Raw genomic sequence first — 18,556 nt, 5'->3', positions numbered from 1 at the left:
ATGCCATTCTTGTACAATGAAAAGCACAGATTTGTGTTATTTTTAGCCGAAAAAGGATAAGGAAATTAAAAGTAAATTAAAGAAAATTGAAGATATTCTTCATGCCATGTTAGCGATGCTCGTTTTCCAATAAGTGCTCTATAAAGGTTTAGAAAAAAAAAAAACAGCTGCTGTACATGCCCTAATGGAGTCGTACTATACAAGTGACGCATCTGCTTTTAGGCCATTAAAGAGCTCTCGGCCGTTTTCCTCATGTTGTCAGCAATAACTAACCTTTGGACGGTAGTTATTTTCCGAGAGGTGAAGCAATACTCAGACAGCAATAACATCCACGCAACCTTACTGTGATTTCTTCCCGCGGAGTGAAGGCTTTGAGAGAATAATCAAATGTGATGCATGCGTCAAAAAAAAAAAAAAAAAAAAATCAGGCTTCATGGATGAATTTTCATTTGTTGCTTTGTCAATGTGAGCTCATGTGATGATGTAATTAGATCATTTGTTTTGGGTGAAAGTTGATGCCGTTTAAATTTAAATAAGCTTCTACCGGTATTATGGTAAAAAAAATAATAATTACAGCCCACCAAGTAGTACATGAATTTAAAATTCATAACAAGGCTTTCCAGAGCTGTAATTATTTTGTTACTGTAAAGTGATTTGTTCTTGTCCCAAATTTGTAAACATTTTTTGCAATGAGGCCTAAAAACAAATTGCAACAAACCACACTGTGTAGTACCTCAAATTACAGCCCATAAATAGCACTTTTCAAATCTCTAATTATTTTCTAATATGACCCAATATGATACAGCAAATCCGATATGACGTTGACATTCAAATTGCTTCATAACCGGAACAAAAAACTAATTGCAACAAACCCCATCGAGAAGCATCTCAAATAACAGCCAGTAACGAGGGCTTTTCAAATCTGTAATTATTTTATTACTATGACATAATATGATGATGTAATCAGCTGATTTCACATTGATATTCAAACTTGCCTCATAATCGGGACAAAAAACTAATTGCAACAAACCCCATCGAGAAGCATCTCAAATAACAGCCTGTAATGAGGGCTTTTCAAATCTGTAATTATTTTATTAACATACCATAATATTATGGATTAATCAGCTGATTTGAAATTGATATTCAAACTTGCCTCATAATCGGGACAAAAAACTAATTGCAACAAACCCCATCGAGAAGCATCTCAAATAACAGCCTGTAATGAGGGCTTTTCAAATCTGTAATTATTTTATTAACATACCATAATATTATGGATTATTCAGCTGATTTGAAATTGATATTCAAACTTGCCTCATAATCGGGACAAAAAACTAATTGCAACAAACACCATCGAGTAGTATCTCAAATAACAGCCTGTAACAAGGGCTTTTCAAATCTGTAATTATTTTATTAACATACCATAATATGATGATGTAATCAGCTGATTTGAAATTGACATTCAAACTTGGCCTTATAACCGGGATAAAAAACTAATCGCAACAAACCCTATCGAGTAGCATCTCAAATAACAGCTTGTAATTAGGGCTTTTCCGATCTGTAATTATTTTGTTAATATAACCTCGCCTGATAATGTAATCAGATGATTTAACAATGTCAAGCTTGTCTTATGACAGTCAAAAATTCAATTTTGCGCCAACCTCTATGGAGCAGTAACTCCAATCACAGCCCGTAAAAATGGCTTTCTTGATCAGCTATCATACGAGGACGTCTATACATCTTCATCGATGTCATAAATGTATCAGCACAACACATCTTATCACATTCATGTCGTATCAAGTGACTGAAGCACCCTACACGTTTTGTCGTGGCTTTTCCTGAGCTGCCCTGAGTGTTGTAACCTCAAGTGTCTTTTTTGTGTGTGTTAGTCGTGCTCTGAATTGCATGGCCGCATGTGGTCTCCTCAAGGGGTGAGTGTGTCGCTACAAACATGGGTGTTTTTACGGATGCTGCTGCTGCCAGTCTTCCTTGACCGTACCGGAAAGATTTCACGTTTTTTCCGCCGCATGCTGCCGCCGCCACCACGTCATCGAACTTAAAAAAAAAAAAAAAAAAAGCGACGCTACTTGAAGCCAAAGCGAAAGAGGGTGATCGATGAAATCAGCGGAAGTCAGTTAAGTGACCTCTGAATGATCTTATGAGCTAAACGGGGCCACTTCCAAACGATCTTGAGAAGACTTTTGGGAAGTGGCCCCCCGGTCTATGTTGACATCACAACAACGACAAAAAAAAAAAAAGAAGAAGTCTATTTTGTTATATTCATTGAAAAGTTCTATTTTTTTCGGCTTGAATTCCTTATGTTGTACGATGATATCACGGCGCTGTAAAAGCCTTTTTTTCTGAATGTAGTGACACACAAATTGTTTTTTTCTTGCCCTAGGTTGTGTAAATAATAATAACAATAATAATACGGCATGCTTTCCAAATGGGGGGGACTTTACCACCGTGCATGGTGCTACCAAAGCAGTCACTCTTAATGGAAGGAGTTGGGTCGCGCCACTTTTTTGCCCCCCCCCTCGGTAAATGCAGAATTTGTGGAAAAGGGTGCCAAAAGGGCTTTTGTATCCAAGAATAGCAAAAGACTGTCCCACAAACACAGTGAAAGTAATTGTGTAGCCAAGGAGGGGCTGGAAGTGGTTCGAGCTAACTAACCCGACACTCAAGGGGGCCTGTGAATGTCTGGGGGAGGGGGTGGGTTGCCACAGTAACAGCATCGTGTGTTGTTTTTAAATGTGAAATGCACTTTAATGTTATTTTTTGGGGTGGGTGAGGGTGAGGGGGGGTCACGATGGCACAATTGAAGTATCTGCAAAATGAGAATTAAGATGCACTAATTTAATTGTAAAAAAAAAAAAAAAACATTTGTGTGATATGTGTGCTGTCTATTTTTCCAAAGTGTTCTAGTTGTACTTTTTATTGCTTTGGTTAGTTAATTTTCTATTAAAAAAACCACGCAAAGAAACACGTGCTGTGCATATGACGCCCGCCTCGTCTGGTTTCTTCCTCCTAACCCCCCCCCCCCCCCCCCCCACCACTCCTGCCCTCTATCTGGTTGCCATAGCAACTCCGCTCCCGTCGCCATAGAAACAGGGGAGCCAGGTACAGTACATGTGACGACAGCGGAGGACAGTGAGGAGACTCGCCAGCCCTTGTGCTCCATTCATGTTTTTTTTATTAGTCTCTGGTTTTACAAAGCTCACACTAGACCGGATACACGACGCAGCCTCAACCATCAATCATTTTGATCACATTTATTTCCCATTCATTGTCTACAGCAGGGCTGGGCAACCTTTTTTCCCCCCATTAGGAGCCATTTCGGTAAACAAAATGTACCCGAGCATGCGGCCATTTTAGTCATTATGGACTTTTTTGCATTTAAAAATTCAGCCCCTGATGACAGTTTTATTTAACAACATGAAATTTGGTAGAGATGTCTATCATGTGGAAACCCACCAAAAAGTCTAAAGAAGCCATTCTTGAACAGGCACAGAAAGTCATTTTGGCTTGAAGTGGCCAATTTAGTGTCATTTTGCCAATTTTCAGGCATTTTTTCATTTATTATGTGCGGCAATGATGTGATGTCCTCTTTAGTAGACATCTCCATGAAATGAGATCGAAAAATGTCTCCTCATTTCCCCAAAATATTCATAATTCCTCCCACAACACTGTGCCATGATACGTCGCTTTTTGTGTGTGTGTTAACGTTACAAGTTGTATTTGTTCTGTAATGGGAACGAGTACATAAAAAGATAGAATTTTACAAGTTTATTATTTTATGAGCATTTGTGGGTTTAAGATTTTTGGACCATATTTTTGCCTTTAAAGCAACACTAAGGAACTTTCAGTTAACGTCGATTATGGCGGCGCCAGATGGGCAAAAGCGGTGTTGTTATGCCTGAAGGAAGACCACATTTCCGATGAGGACAAGCGCATTGCGTCATTTTTTTTAGCTCTCGCCATTTTCTTTTTGGTCTCCTCGGACAAAACTTTTCAGTTGTCTTGCAGCTTCTTCCAGGAAAGCAGTAATCGTGCGTCGACATTCAAGTCGACTTCCGTCTTTGTAACGAATGGTGACAGGGGGGAAGTGACGTATGCCATAAAGCATTCGGCACATTTGTATTTTTTTTGTGTGGCAGTGTTCCTACCATGCTCCTCAAAGTTGCTTAGTGTCAGTAAAAATGATCCAGACCCCGTCAAGCCATGGCAAAGGCACCATTCAACTAGTTTTAAGTCGATGTTTCATCAGAAGAGTTATCTTATTAAGGTTGAAACGTTCCTTAGTGCTGCTACTTTAAATATTTGATCTTAGCAACATGAAATTTGGTCGACATCATGAGCAGACCCACAAAAAAAAGAAAAAAAGACTCAAGCAGCAACTCCCAAAAAGACACAGGAAGTCTACCATTTTGGTTTGTAGCGGCCATTTTAGGGTTAAAATCAACTACTTGAGGAATGTGCCTTTTGGGCAAATTTTTGCCATAATACAGGAAACTGTACTAACTCACCTCAACAAAGTCAGTTGAACCAAGTGTCCTAAGAGATTCATAGGCGCTCTCTACTGGTGAAACTGTACAGCTGCATTGCAATAACTCCACTCCTGACACTCCCGATTTCCAGGTTGCCAAACCCTGCTCTACCTGGTGATCTATAGCGTAATGTTGAATAAAAAATAAAAAAAAACAGGAAGGAATTAGCTCAAGAGGAAAGTCTCTAGTTGAATCTAACACTTTCAAAAGTGGCATATACATCAAATTATACATGACGTGTGAGTGCAGCATTACAACAGGTACAATGGGGGGGGGGGCACTCACGGTGCTTGAAAAGCATCCAGCAAGACGTGATGGTTGGTTACAGTATATTGACTTCTTTACAGTGCTTGTTGCAGTTTGTGGACCCTTCAGCTTATACAGCATGTGACTGTGTGTGTGTGTGTGTGTGTGTGTGTGTGTGTGTGTGTGTGTGTGTGTGTGTGCGTGTGCTTCAATCGGACCAGTCGTTGTCCTCCAGCTCCGAGTCGTCCTCGGAGTCCGAGTACTCCACGGCGATGCGGCGCGACAAGATGGTGGCCACGTCGTTGCCGACGGGCTCCCGCTTGGCCTGCTGCTCCTGTTGCTCCTGAACCTTCTTCAATTGGATGCCTGCAGGGGGCGTAAACGCACGATTAGACAACACAAATAAAGTATGACCCAATAAGAGTGTATATTGTTACCCGAGGTTCACATTCCTAGCTGTTTAAAAAAAACAACAACACCACACACACATACCCATCCGTATGGCCGCCAGCAGATCACTGCGGGCATCGTTGACCACGTTGCTCTCCAAGGGCACGGGCGACGACATCTTATGCGCCATAGCGTGGGAAGCACCAGCTTGGAGAGGTGGCGGCGGGGGCCCAGGAGGCGGCGGGGCTGCCGGCCCGCCACATATGGGCGGTGGGAGCGGTGCGTAGCCCCCGGGTACTGGAGACATGGGCCCACCAGGTGGCGAGGCAAAGGCCGTCAGGGCGGAGGGGATGAGGGGAGCCGGGGGTGGCGGCGGCGGCCCCGTGTTGGCGTAACCATCCATGCTGCAAGAAAGATATGGACGGTGCATCTAATGAAGTGGGGGGAGTATTTATTGGAGGGGAGGACTTCATTTTCAACAACAAACGTTTTTTTAAAGACTAAACAATGTTACCTGGATATCAAAGTGAAGCTTTATATAATGAAGTGGCTGGGGTGTGAGGGGAGGGCTTCATTTTTAATAACAATTTTTTTTTTAAGATTAAACCTGGGTATTTAAATTGATGTAAAGTTAAAGAAAGTGAAAGAGCCTTATATACTGAAGTGGCTGGGGGTATTTATTGGAGAGGGCACTTCATTTTTAACAACAAATGATTTTTTTTAAGACTAAACCATATTACCTGGATATTTCAATTAATGTAAAGTTAATGTGAAGCTTTATATAATGAAGTGGTTGGGGGCATTTATTAGAGGGGAGGGCTTTATTTTTTAACAACAAATGTTTTTTTTAAGACTAAACAAGGTCACCTGGGTATTTAAATGAATGTAAAGTTAAAGTAGAGCTTTATATAATGAAGTGGCTGGGGGAATTTATTTGAAGAGATGCTTTATGTTTACAAATGCAAGACAGAATTTCTTATACAGCTCTTCTTTTAGACCACATTAGAATAAGCGTTTCAGAAAGTGGATGGTAGGATGGATAGAAGTGGACATAATAAAATGGCTGGGGGTGATTATTAGAGGCAAGGATTCTTTTTTAAAAACACATTTTTGGAATGATAGTAAACACTGTTAGCCAAATATTACAATTGATGTCAAGTGAAGATGAAGCTTTACCTCATGAAGTGGCTGGGGGCCTTTATTTGCCAGTGTCTATTAGAAGGAGGGCTTTAATTTTGGGAATAATACTCAACAACTGCTGGTTTGGTTAGCAACCGAGTTAAAATGGGCTGAGCAACAAACTATTTAATGTCTGCATGAATGAACTGAGAGAAATGGAGGTAATACAATTTTTTCCATGAGGCGTCTATTTGAGGGAGGTGTTCATTTATCTTAATTAGGTAACGTGGTTTTAATTAGTTGATGCCTCAAGGCTTACCTGTAGTCCAGCAGAGGCAGGGACATGGAGCCGCCGTTCATCGCCTCGGCGGGCGGGGGAGGCAGCGGGACATGCTGTTGATGTTGGTGGTGGTGGGCGCGACCAAGCGTTCCACCCTGATAAGCCGCGGCTCTGCCCCTGTTGTCGTAGTCGCCTCCTCCGCGAGGGCCGTGGCACGCCGCCATCTGGGCTGCCAGGGCGCTGGGCGGCGGGCCCGAGTAGGTGTGGGCGTGGCCGGCGTGGTTCATGGCATTGGGATAGTGGTGCAGGTCGCCTGCTTGAGCCCTGATAGGTGAAGGAACAGAGTACATTGTGGCGCAGTAAAATAAAATGCAATACTTTTGGTCGGCAAAAATATCAATATAATGTATAGCAGAGCGTTGTAATTCACTCCCAAATATTAATATATATTATATAATATTAATTTTGTTTCATTACAGATTAAAATGGACCAAACATGTTTAATATTCTTTTTTTTATTGCAGATTTAAATAAAGTAAATATTTTCATTGTTAATGATAAATATTTGAATGCAGTAAATATTTATAATTTATATTTATTTTTGTTAAATATTTAAATGTAGTAAACGTTTTTATTATGTATTTATTTCACTGCACATTTAATTAAAATAAAGTAAATATTTCATTGTTAATGACTTGTTTTGTTAAATATTTAAATTAAGTAAACATTTGTATCATTTATTTATTTTATTGCACATCGAAATACAGTAAATATTTGCTTTAGTAATTTTTCAATACATATTTAAATATAGCACATATGTATTTAACTACAGTAAATAACAGAAAAAATCTATTGTATTTAAATAAAATATATTTGTTTGAAAACTGCAAAATAAACTTAATATGATAACTAAAGTTTGTACTATTTTTTTATTACTAAAAAGTGCTGAAATAAATTTGATAAAATAAAATAAAATAAAATAAATGGCTACATTCGTATTTATCTACATGATTTACATCCCAACCATATTTTTTAAGCACAAAAAATGCATTGTAAAAATTTGTCAAAAATGATGTAATTATAAAGCGGACTGTGCAGACTTTTTATATTCATTTTTTTACTCACCTGTTCTCTGGAGACATGGAGCCCTCAGAGGAGGCCCCTCTGTCTCTGTGTATGGTGTGACGGTGATCTGGTCTCAGCTCTTTATCCAGCGCCATCATGTTCCACTCCTGTCGGCGGTTCCTCGCCTTCCGGACCTTCTTCACCTCCCTCTGCAACGTTCCGTCCACACAGCGCTTTTGTTCCTGGGTTCAGTGGACACGCACAGTCTTTTAATGAATCATCATCACAACAAGTAAGGCCGCAGCTTTGGAATACTTATGAGTGTTTGCGGTTTTAAAAGTTTGTGCTGGTGAGTGATGTGGGAGTCAGCCGATGAGCTTTTTTGCACCTTCTGCTTCCGCTTCTCTTTCCTCTTGTCTTCTGTGTCCTGCAGCATCTTCTCTTTCCACAGGTCGAAGAAGTAGGAGGGGTCGGTGTAGAACTTGAGTGCTTCCTTCTTGTCATCCCTGCACACAGGAACAAAAAAAGCCAGGTGGATAAATTGCTGCTTTCTAGAGTTAAAATTATTATTATTTTTTTATTCTTTGAGCTCCAAATACATGATCACAGTTTTATTGTATTATTATTTTATCTTCGTGTCCACCAACCTGTAAGAAGAGAGGATGCTGAGTGGTGGAGGCTTGTCACTCAAATTGTACATCTCCGTCACCGGATTGGGCACGCTGCTCTTGGACACCACCTGCTGGTCTTGAGTGGTGGAGCTCTTGAAGGCTTTGCGCATGTTGATGTCTTGCAGGGAAACTGTGCACAAGAAGTTCAATATTTAAAAAAAAAAAAAAAAAGTGGTTCACTGATCATATACATTATTATGTCCTGTGATATTTGTTGCATTAAATTAGCCAAAATAGGTTAATTAGAATATATTTATTTGTTTGTATTAATTTATCTATATTTCAAATAATACTGTTTATGAATAATTGGTTATTTGGCACATTGCAGAAAATGTGTAAAAATAAAAATAAAAATCAGGTTCATACATTTGTTGATGCATTCATTGTATAAAAACGTTTAGAAATGAGACAAAATTATTTTATTAATGCAGAATATACATATTTATTATTATTATTTAATTTTCATTCATGTATCTATATATTAAAAATAAAAATATATAATTGGTTATTTATAGTAAAAAAAATAAATAAACTAATGTACGTATACTAAAACATAATAAAAATATACAACAGCACTAAAACATTAATATACCTTACATATATGTAATACATTTATCAATAATATAATGTATAAAAATATAAAGATTTTTATAATTTACTAACTCACAGATGACTTACATTATCTAGAGTCCTAGAATTGTATTTGTCCTAAAATTAAAATTAACTACAGTATTTATAACAATTTTACACATACTTTTTAATGTTTAATATTTTTTAATAATTTATGATACTGATAAACATTAAAACATATCAACAATATACATATTTCTATACAGTCATTTAATCAACAAATGACCTCCCCCATCTCTCAGAAGTTGACCCACATCTGGTTCCAAGGATGTCATTTTCCAAAAAACTGAAAGAAGAAAAAGAGAGATGGACATGTAGGAAGCCGACGCCCCACCTTCCTCTACGGTGGAGTCCAGCTGCGTGACCTTGACGGCCAGCCGGTCGATGCGGTCCTGGAGAGAGTTGGCGCGCAGGTAAAAAGTGTTGGCCTCGTTGAACAGCTCGCCAAATATGTCCTCTGCATGTTTGCCTGATGGGCACAAATATTTGGCTTTTTTAACTCACTTGCTCCCAAAAACGTATAAATACGTTCTATTTTAAGTGTCCCAAAGATGCATTTATATGTTGTTGTTGTTTTTTTTTAATGTTTTTTATGAAACCAAAGAACCGTTGAAGAAATGGTAGTTATTACACAAACGGCCAGAAGGTGGCAGCAGAGCAAAAGAGATCAACCAGGGCCAAGTTGAAAAAAAGTTCATTTACTCACAGTCTTACATACATTTGTAAATAATGATGAAATTTAGCTATATTCTATTGCTAGAAAACAGAAACAGAAAAAGAGACTCTAATCTTTCTTTTGGTAGGTTCCACGTTTTTATATCAATAGAACACGATATTCTTTTTTTTTTCGGTCAAAAAAGAAAAGAAAAAAGAACACGATATTCTTTGGGCCTTGCAAAATCGGTCAAAATCCAGTAAAACAGCCGGGAGCGAAGGGGATTGCTTCTGTGAAAATGGCTGCGAGTGGATGAGTTAATCCAGCACAGTACAGTTCATTCGATTTAACTTTCAAGAACAATATGTTTGCATTTTATTATTTGAAAAAAAATATTTAAAAAATTATTTTATTACTTAACTTTTACGATTATGCACATATGCATTTTAATTTTCATATATTTAAGTGGAGTGTTACTATCCAAACTGTTTAATGTTACAGAGCCTTAAACATTTTTTAATCAAGTACTTTTAAGTTATATTTAACTTTTAGGTACGATATACAATATTTGCATTTAATCTTTCAGCCCTGTTTGCTTTTAAACATTTATTTGGATACATTTTTTTTAGGCAGCACTTGGTGTAAAAAGTTTGCTGCTATTCAAATGTTACTAAATTCCAATCATAGTCTCTCTTTTTCTTTTTTCTTTTTTTTGCTTTTGGGAAGTGGTCCTACTTTGAACTGGACTTATTGGAAGAGCAACATTAATCATAACAAAAACAAAATGGTAAAATGTACTGTGATATGCTCCAAAACAAACAAACATTGTTGATGAATGGCAAGCGAAGCTTCTGTAAGTGCTTGGATAGAAATACCAAGCGGGGGGGTTTATTTGCAGCCCTCCCGCTGACAGGATGGGCTTCGGGACAAAATATTTCCCGGATGCGGCGCGCTGAGCCCTTTCAACTCTGACCTCAACCCTGAGGGGTGTTAAAGGACGGCCCACCCCTTTATGGACATTTTACATGCATATGAGCGAAGCACTTTAACGTCAATACAACTCACACTGTTGCAATTGTTCAAAACTAAAAAAGGACATGAAAAAGATGGATGCCCTAACAGTGACACTCTGGATCAATCGAAAACAGCGCGCACACACATGCAGCTGTCGGAGATTTGCCAGCCCCCCGGGTGTGTACAGCCATGGTGATGGTCAACATCAAGATAACAAGCCTATTTATGATACCAAAAAATAGCATAAATATTATAAATAAAATAAATAAACACAGCAATAATGCTAAAAATATTAGAAAAAAAATTGCTAAAAATATTAGAAAAAAAATTGCTAAAAATATACAAATGTCTGACAGAAATTACACAAATATTACAAAAAAAATTACATTACAAAATGAAAAACTATTAGTTATAAATTCAAGACAAAAATACAGCAAAATTAGAAAAGAATACTATAATATTGATTAAAATTAGGCTTTTTTATTACTAAAATATTACATATATTTTGGTTAATTTTTTTTTAAAACAAAAAATACTAACACATCGGTCAAGATAGAAGAAGAAAAATTGACCAAAAAACAAATATCGGGCAACGTAGAAAAAGATTTTAATTAAATGAATTAATTAAAAAATTACAAAAACATTGAGTAATAAAATCCCAAAATAGTACAACAAAAATATTAGAAATCGGCAAAAAAATATGATAATGAATAAAAAACATACTAGAACAAAAAAAAATTTGACAGATACTTGAATATTTGACAAAATTAGGTAAAGTAAATATAATATAAAATAATTTAAAAAAAATTGTATGGCAAAAATAATTAAAATTAAATGATACAAAATGTATCACAAACATATATAGAAAATATCCAAAAATACGACAAAATATATTAAAGACCTTTAGAAAATATACTACAACAAAAATAAAAAATAAAAATCAAGAAACTATTACAACAAAAATGTTTAAATAAATACAAATATTTGAATTAATTTTTTAGGCAAAAATACAACAATGTGGAAAGATTATTTTAAAAACAGTAAAGCTAAAAAAGAAAAAAGAAAACAAATGATACAAAATGTATCACAACAAGAAAATTACAAAACTTACAACAAAAATAAAAAAATATATAAGATTTTTTTTTTTGCTGCCTCTTCTGCAACAGGGCTCATCTCATCTTCTCATCTTTGCATTTCGCTGTTTTTTATATTAACACATGTGATTTTATTTATTTTTTCTTTATGTGTTAGCTTAAGAGCAAAACTTCCAAAGTGACTTTTGAATGTAAGGTTTTATAACGGCAACAATTTCACCCTTGGGAAACTTGCATGAGGTTGCTCTCTTTTGGCCTTGGCGGAGGTCCGGACTCAAGTGTGTACTTGTGTGTGTATTTGTGTGTGTGTGCGTGTCATGGTGCCGTCTTACTCAGGCTGCTGAGCTGGCGGATGATGGCAGAGAGTGTGTTGTTCATCACGCACTCCAGCTCGCTGCCGATGCCCTCGGGGAGCTCCCCGCGGCACAGGTGGCGCGGCTCGATGTTCCTCTTGACCAGCGGCATGGCGACGCCGGCGATGCTTCACCACCACGCACGACTGTCGGGGACACACGCACACACATAAATAAATATCTGGCTTTTCATCCCCCAATTTTTTTTTTTTTATGATTTAAAAATATTACTAAAAAAAACATACATAAATGTTTGAACCCTCCCACCGAAAAAAGACATATTTTAATGAAATATTAATAATTTAAATGAAAAAATACTCTATGAGTAGAAAGAAATCGAAAAAAAAACATGAAAACAAACAAAAAATATCCAAACAAAAGATATAAAATACAAATATAGGAGACAAAAGCATTAGAATAAAAATATAAAAAAACTACAAAAAATTATTTGAGACATTAATTACAAAAATATTAATATCCATCCATTTTCCGAACCGCTTGTAATCAAATAAAAAAATTATATATTAAAAAAATGCACAAAATATAAAAATAATTCGGAATACAGAAATTTTAGACAAATAAAATACCAATAAAAAAACATGAAAATGAAGTATATTCAGATAAATATTGACACAAATATATAAAATGAAATAAAAAAATTAAGACAAAATAATATAAAATTAAAAAAAAAAATGTTACCAAAATAATAAAATGTCAAGGCAGAAATTGTAAAAACATCAACAACAAAACCAAATACATTTTTTTTTTTAAACTGACAACGGAAAATTGAGTTAGGATTAGAAAAAAAAAAGAACCATAATAATAGAAAACTATTAGGACATGTTTCTAAAAAATTACATTACGACAAAAAAAGAGGAAAATATTTAATAAAATAATAAAAAAATATATATAGAAAAAAATGGAGGGGCCTATTAAATCAATATGTTCAATGATGCTGGCAACAGATCGAGGTCCGAGCGCAATGAGCGGCAGCGAGGATTAAGGCATTAGCGATAGCAAGATGCAGCGTGCCGGCTAATCCCAAGCCGGCCTGTCAGTGGCCCAGCTGGAAACCTGACACAAATGCAGATCGCTGGATGGAAAAAAGGAGAAGGATGCTCTCAAAATGTGCAACGTTCACATAAAATAGCAAGCACACTTAAGGGAGACATATTTGAAGAAACGTTTATTCAGAATTATTATTTTTTTCCCATAGCATGTTCATTTGAAGATGAAAAAACTATATCTCAATCGAGCCACAAGAGAAATCCTGGCGTGCATCGGAGCGGCCATCTTATCAGCGCCTCGCTTCCTATTTTGGCAGCCTCGGCCCAATTCCTGTTTCCTGCTCCCGCCTGTGTCACCTCTGCTCTTCCCGTCCAAACAATGCCGCTCTGTCCGCTCTTCAAGAAGCGACTGCAGAACAAAAGACTGCGATTGCCACTTAACACCGGGCCGACCTGTGTGGCTACATTTAGCACAAAACCTGCTAAATCAATCCGCAACACAGTTGTTGAGGGTTATTAGCATCGCCACAGATGCTATTCTTAGGGGACCGACCGATTTAATCCGATGATACTAGGCTAGCAATTTTAAAAATCGGCAAAAATAATTTGGAGGGCCAATTTAAATTGTCTAATACTAGCCTGAGTAGCCTTTTTTATTTATTTATTTTTATACACATTAGAACATAAAACATTTCAAACCCACCTAAAAGAAAGGGGAAAAAATCGACAAAAAAATCTGCTAATTTTTGCCGATTTTGCTCTCTGTTGTAAAGTGTAATACTCAAGGACGGATGGATGGATAAACATCAATGAACCCCAAAAAAGTTATTCATTACCGTGTATATATTTTTAATTCATCACCCGATTAATTGGTTATCGGGAAAAAAAATCTGCCAAATATCGGAATCAGGCGAGAGCTGTCAAAATTAATCGATTAATCGGCGAGTAATCGGTTAGCAAATTAATCGACAACTATTTTTAATAATCGAGTAATCATTTGGAGCCATTTTTTTAGATTTAAAATCGTCCAAATCCTCTGATTTCAGCATATCAACAGTAATTGTTCACTGATTATCTTCTGTGTTAAATCAAAATAAGACATTTGCAAACATCTGTTTTTACTTGGAAATAACAATGACCGAACCGGTATCATAATACAACATACTACATCTTACTTTTTATTAATCACGATACGAACACTAGGTATGTTAATAAACAGTAATCAGGGGGAAAAAATACACTTAATGCAAAATTAAAAGGAATCTGATTAGTCGATTAATCGATTCCAAAAATATTCGTGACCGCACTACTTCAGTCTCAAAAAGTCCATATTGGTCGTGAACTACTGCCTGACATTTTGCTTTGCTTGTTAGCATTAGGCTAAACGGACATTAGGCGAACAAAGGGTTACGTCAATAAAAAGACAACATCATGTGGTCACGCAGCACAAGACTGTCAGCAGTTGCTTGCGGCCGGGAACAACTGCAGCCCGGACGGATGGATCAGTATGAGCCAATTGACCAGGGTGTATGTGTTGGGTTTTGGGCATGACAATCACATCAATGAGGCGAGATAATGAGCAGCATAGAAGGACGGGGTGGGGGGAGGGTGTTTGGGTGGGTGGGTTTCAGACCTCCTTTGCATGAGAGAAAGTGGAAGGCAAATGTACGACTAAATGAATGAGAGAGTGCGTGTGATTGGAAAGTGATGTGTGACGTGAGTGTGTGTATGTGTGCAAGTAAAGAGAGTGGGGTGGTGGTGTGTGGATGCGAGAGGAGGGGGGGGGGGGGTGGAAATAGGGACCTCAGGGGAAGCCACACTGAAAGGTTCCCGGGACAATGGCGCTGCGTTCACACGGCAACCGCGCCAGTTCTCCCATGCATCCTCTCAAACCCCCCATCTCCTCTTTTTTAGAACCCCCCCCCCCCCGTCGTACTTTTCTTACCAGCTTCCTCTTCCTGTGAAGCTCATCTAGGCAAGTGTTTTATTTTATTTTTTTTATCTATGTATCGTAATCACATTAAAACTTTTGTTCAAATTCATATATATTCTGTGTAATTGTACAGTATTCTTTATAATTTAACCACAAGAGAGACTAGGACCGGCCAATTAAATCGGTGATATTAGCTCTTTTTAAAGTTCTGCTCTTTTTACACATTAACACATGACAACATAAGACGATAATGACAATTAAACAACAACCCAAAAAATCTGCCCCCCCCCCCACCCAAAAGAAACTTCCGATATTTTCCGATTTTTCCCTCAGTTGTGTTAGCTCATTTTAAAATCGGTAAAAATTGGCTGTTTCAAATTTTTTTATTTTTTTTTTACACATTAACACATGACAACATAAGACGATATTGACAATTAAACAACCCACCCGAAAAATCAGAAGAAAAAAAACCCGGCCGATATTTTGCCGATTTTTCTCTCAGTTGTATTAGCTAATTTTAAAATCGGCTGATTTTTATTTATTTTTTTACACTTTAACACATGACAACATGAGACGATAATGACAATTAAACCCTCCACTCGAAAAATCTGCTGATATTTTCCGAATTTTCTCTCAGTTGTGTTAGCTCATTTTAAAATCGGTAAAAATCGGCCGTTTCAAATTTATTTTATTTTTTTTACACATTAACACACGACAACATAAGACGATAATGACAATTATACAACCCACCCGAAAAATCAGAAGAAAAAAAAACGGCCGATATTTTGCCGATTTTTCTCTCAGTTGTATTAGCTAATTTTAAAATCAGCTGATTTTTATTTTTTTTTTACACTTTAACACATGACAACATGAGACGATAATGACAATTAAACCCTCCACTCGAAAAATCTGCTGATATTTGCAGATTTTTCTCTCAGTTGTATTAGCTCATTTTTAAATCGGCAAAAATCGGTCAATTTTTTTCTTTTTGTTTTTTACACATTAACACATGACAACATAAGACGATAATGACAATTAAACCCCCCCCACCCAAAAAATTTGCACACAAAATAATCGGCTGATATTTGCAGATTTTTCTCTCAGTTGTAAAGTTAAACAAAAAGGTCCTTATTGTATATATGTAAATATGTTATTTTATTAATTTCAAATTTATTGATTAATCAGCTGATTCATCTGAATTTTATTCTGCCAAATATTGGAATTGACATAAAAATTAAAAAAAACACATCAGCCATATTGTTTCTAGTGGGGATGGGCGAGAACCGATACCAGGTATTATGACCGTTATTTATTTGATGTTATTTTTATGGCTCTACTGCCATTGAGGAATTCATAAACACGTATTGTATTAGCGTTAACAATGCGTGACCCCGGGGGTTACCACTTTCTCGCCAAGATGGCCGCCTCGACCCCAGATGTGTCACGAAGCGAGGGCGGGAGCGCTTGCTAATTTATGAGCCGGCGCTTCTCGCCTCTGCGGGGCCGCATTTTGATCTGGTGAATAATGCAAACGGGATTACGTCAACGCCGCTCCGCTCCGTGGGTGATGTCATTCCTTTTGCTGTAAAAAAAAATTGTACCTGTGATTAAATATTCATCACATGGTTGGTGCACAGCGTAGCTTCTTAGGAGTAGTAATAGTAGTAGTATTGGGCTTAGACGATCAGCATATCGTGACATACAATAAAGTCGTGTATTATGGATTCTACGACCGCATGACTACTGCTAATAAGGCTAGTAGTACTACTCGCTTTTTCATGACTACTCGAGTAGTACTTTCTTGGCTAGTTTATATAAAAATGAATGTTCAATTTCCAGGGTCCTGCTAGGCAAATTTGGTAAGTGTGTCAAAGTACAAGCCCAAGTGCTCCAAAACCACAATGGCCGAACTTCCTGTTCAATTCTGGGCCTATTATTCGCGCATTTTGACTTACCAGACATGTCCACCAAATTTTGTTTTGATTTGCGAGACTGATGTCATGGGCTAATTTTTTTTTGGTAACTTTCCATAGCCTCTCGCCCACCAATTATTTAACTCATCATCCTTATTTGGTGCCAAGATGGGTGCTATTGAATGATTTTTTTACAAGACTCATGCTTCCGCCAGATTGCAAAAATAAAAATAAAAATGGAGAAGCCCTCCAAAAGTGATTAATTTGAACCAGAACACATCAATTTAAATAAGGCTCAAAGTCATGATTGCGTTTTTATGCCACCATTATTGTTTGCAATGCGGTCACGTGAACATCATACCTTGACATTCGCATTTGATACCCGATTCAGTAGTACTCGCACTACTTTCTCTCTTTAGGATACACGCACACACACGCGCACGCACGCACACACAAATGGCAACCACTATCAATCAGCGTTCCGCACCGTCGCTTCCCGTATCTGATGGGCTGACCCACATCTGTTCATCGGAAGCACCCCTACATCCCTACAGCCTATAAAACTCCAAGCCGGACGCCGCCGTTCTGGGCGTTTACATCACCCGTTTCCGACAAAACACAAATAGGGAGTAAAATACGCGCGGAGTAAGGTAGCAGGGCGAGAAATAGACCATTTCTAAAGCGGATTTCGGCTGCCGAGACTCCCGAGAATGACCACTCGGTTAGCTAGCTTAGTCCAAATGGTTCGACTTCTGAGTTAGAAGACAATTAAATATAAATATTCACTCTCGTTTCGTTTGGATAATGAATAAAGGCGCCGGTTGTTGTAAGTATATGATAATAAGACCCTTACCAGTTGTTGAATTAGTAGACAAAATCAGCCGGTCCGCATGTCCCGTTAGGTAGTCCCATTAGCACTGGCATCCTAACATTATATCGCCCCCCCCTCAGCCTGTCTGGCCACTCCGGGGGGAAATCCTTTGAGTACACGGACACGCCCTACTTGGCCAATCAGAGCTCGAATCAGGAGCTTTGACACATGATGGGCGTTCGTGCGAACCAATGAGATGCGGAGTAGGGAATGAATGACAAGGATAGCAATTTTAGTGTGTGTGTGTGTGTGTGTGGGGGGGGGGGGGTGTCGGGGTATGGTTGGGCGTTGTTTTCATTTTTTTTTTTTTAAATGAAACTAAATTGTATTTGTATTCCCAAGTAATCACATCCACTTTAAAATTGGGTAACACTTCTAAGAAGGTTGAGATAAGACACTGTTTTGATTGTGTAACGAATAGCATGGTCAGCATCCTGTGGAAAAAGATTCGGTTGAGAGGATTACTAGGGTACTTAAATAGACCAAGGTGTGTTTTAAAACAGGCACTAGTGGTCAGTGAAAAGCTGCATGATAATAACTCACAGGGGGGGGGGGGGGGACAACAAAAGCAACCATGAAAATAATATCTGGAATTTGACAAAAATGGTTGACTTCCTGTTCCATTGGGAATTTTCCCAAAATGGCTGAAACAAAATTGGCAATTTCTATTCAATGTCAGGCCTGGGTCTTTAAGATTTTTTTGTGCCTCTTGTCACAGTCCAATTTTCAATCAGCAAAACTGTTGTTGGGTCAATTTTTTTTCTCTAAATT

The 18,556-nt window shown here is 37.6% G+C and overlaps 1 protein-coding gene across 1 annotated transcript; it reads right to left on the bottom strand.

Moving 5' to 3' along the window:
* Positions 1 to 3,173: 3,173 nt before the first annotated feature.
* On the bottom strand, positions 3,174 to 17,888 carry wasf3b (WASP family member 3b). Its single transcript, XM_077554969.1, has 9 exons — positions 17,768 to 17,888; positions 12,041 to 12,207; positions 9,280 to 9,414; positions 8,292 to 8,445; positions 8,033 to 8,150; positions 7,705 to 7,886; positions 6,619 to 6,903; positions 5,283 to 5,584; positions 3,174 to 5,156 (listed from the first exon to the last, which is right to left on the bottom strand). The coding sequence occupies exons 2-9, from the start codon at positions 12,171 to 12,173 to the stop codon at positions 4,999 to 5,001; spliced, it is 1,467 nt and encodes a 488-aa protein (XP_077411095.1). The 5' UTR covers positions 12,174 to 12,207; positions 17,768 to 17,888; the 3' UTR covers positions 3,174 to 4,998.
* Positions 17,889 to 18,556: the final 668 nt, after the last annotated feature.

Source organism: Vanacampus margaritifer, chromosome 20, assembly GCF_051991255.1.
Source record: "Vanacampus margaritifer isolate UIUO_Vmar chromosome 20, RoL_Vmar_1.0, whole genome shotgun sequence".
Taxonomy (NCBI): domain Eukaryota; kingdom Metazoa; phylum Chordata; class Actinopteri; order Syngnathiformes; family Syngnathidae; genus Vanacampus; species Vanacampus margaritifer.
Note: the sequence above shows the minus strand (reverse complement) of the source record. Positions and strands in the feature narration are given on the sequence as shown.

What these genes read in the sequence shown, in the direction of transcription:
- wasf3b (XM_077554969.1), bottom strand. Translation starts at nt 12,173, where the DNA reads ATGCCGCTGGTCAAGAGGAACATCGAGCCGCGCCACCTGTGCCGCGGG. An exon ending in GGACTCCACCGTAGAGGAAG is followed by an intron (nt 8,446 to 9,279) that starts GTGGGGCGTCGG and finishes TCTTGTGCACAG; the next exon opens with TTTCCCTGCAAGACATCAAC. An exon ending in GCTGGCGGCCATACGGATGG is followed by an intron (nt 5,157 to 5,282) that starts GTATGTGTGTGT and finishes CGCCCCCTGCAG; the next exon opens with GCATCCAATTGAAGAAGGTT.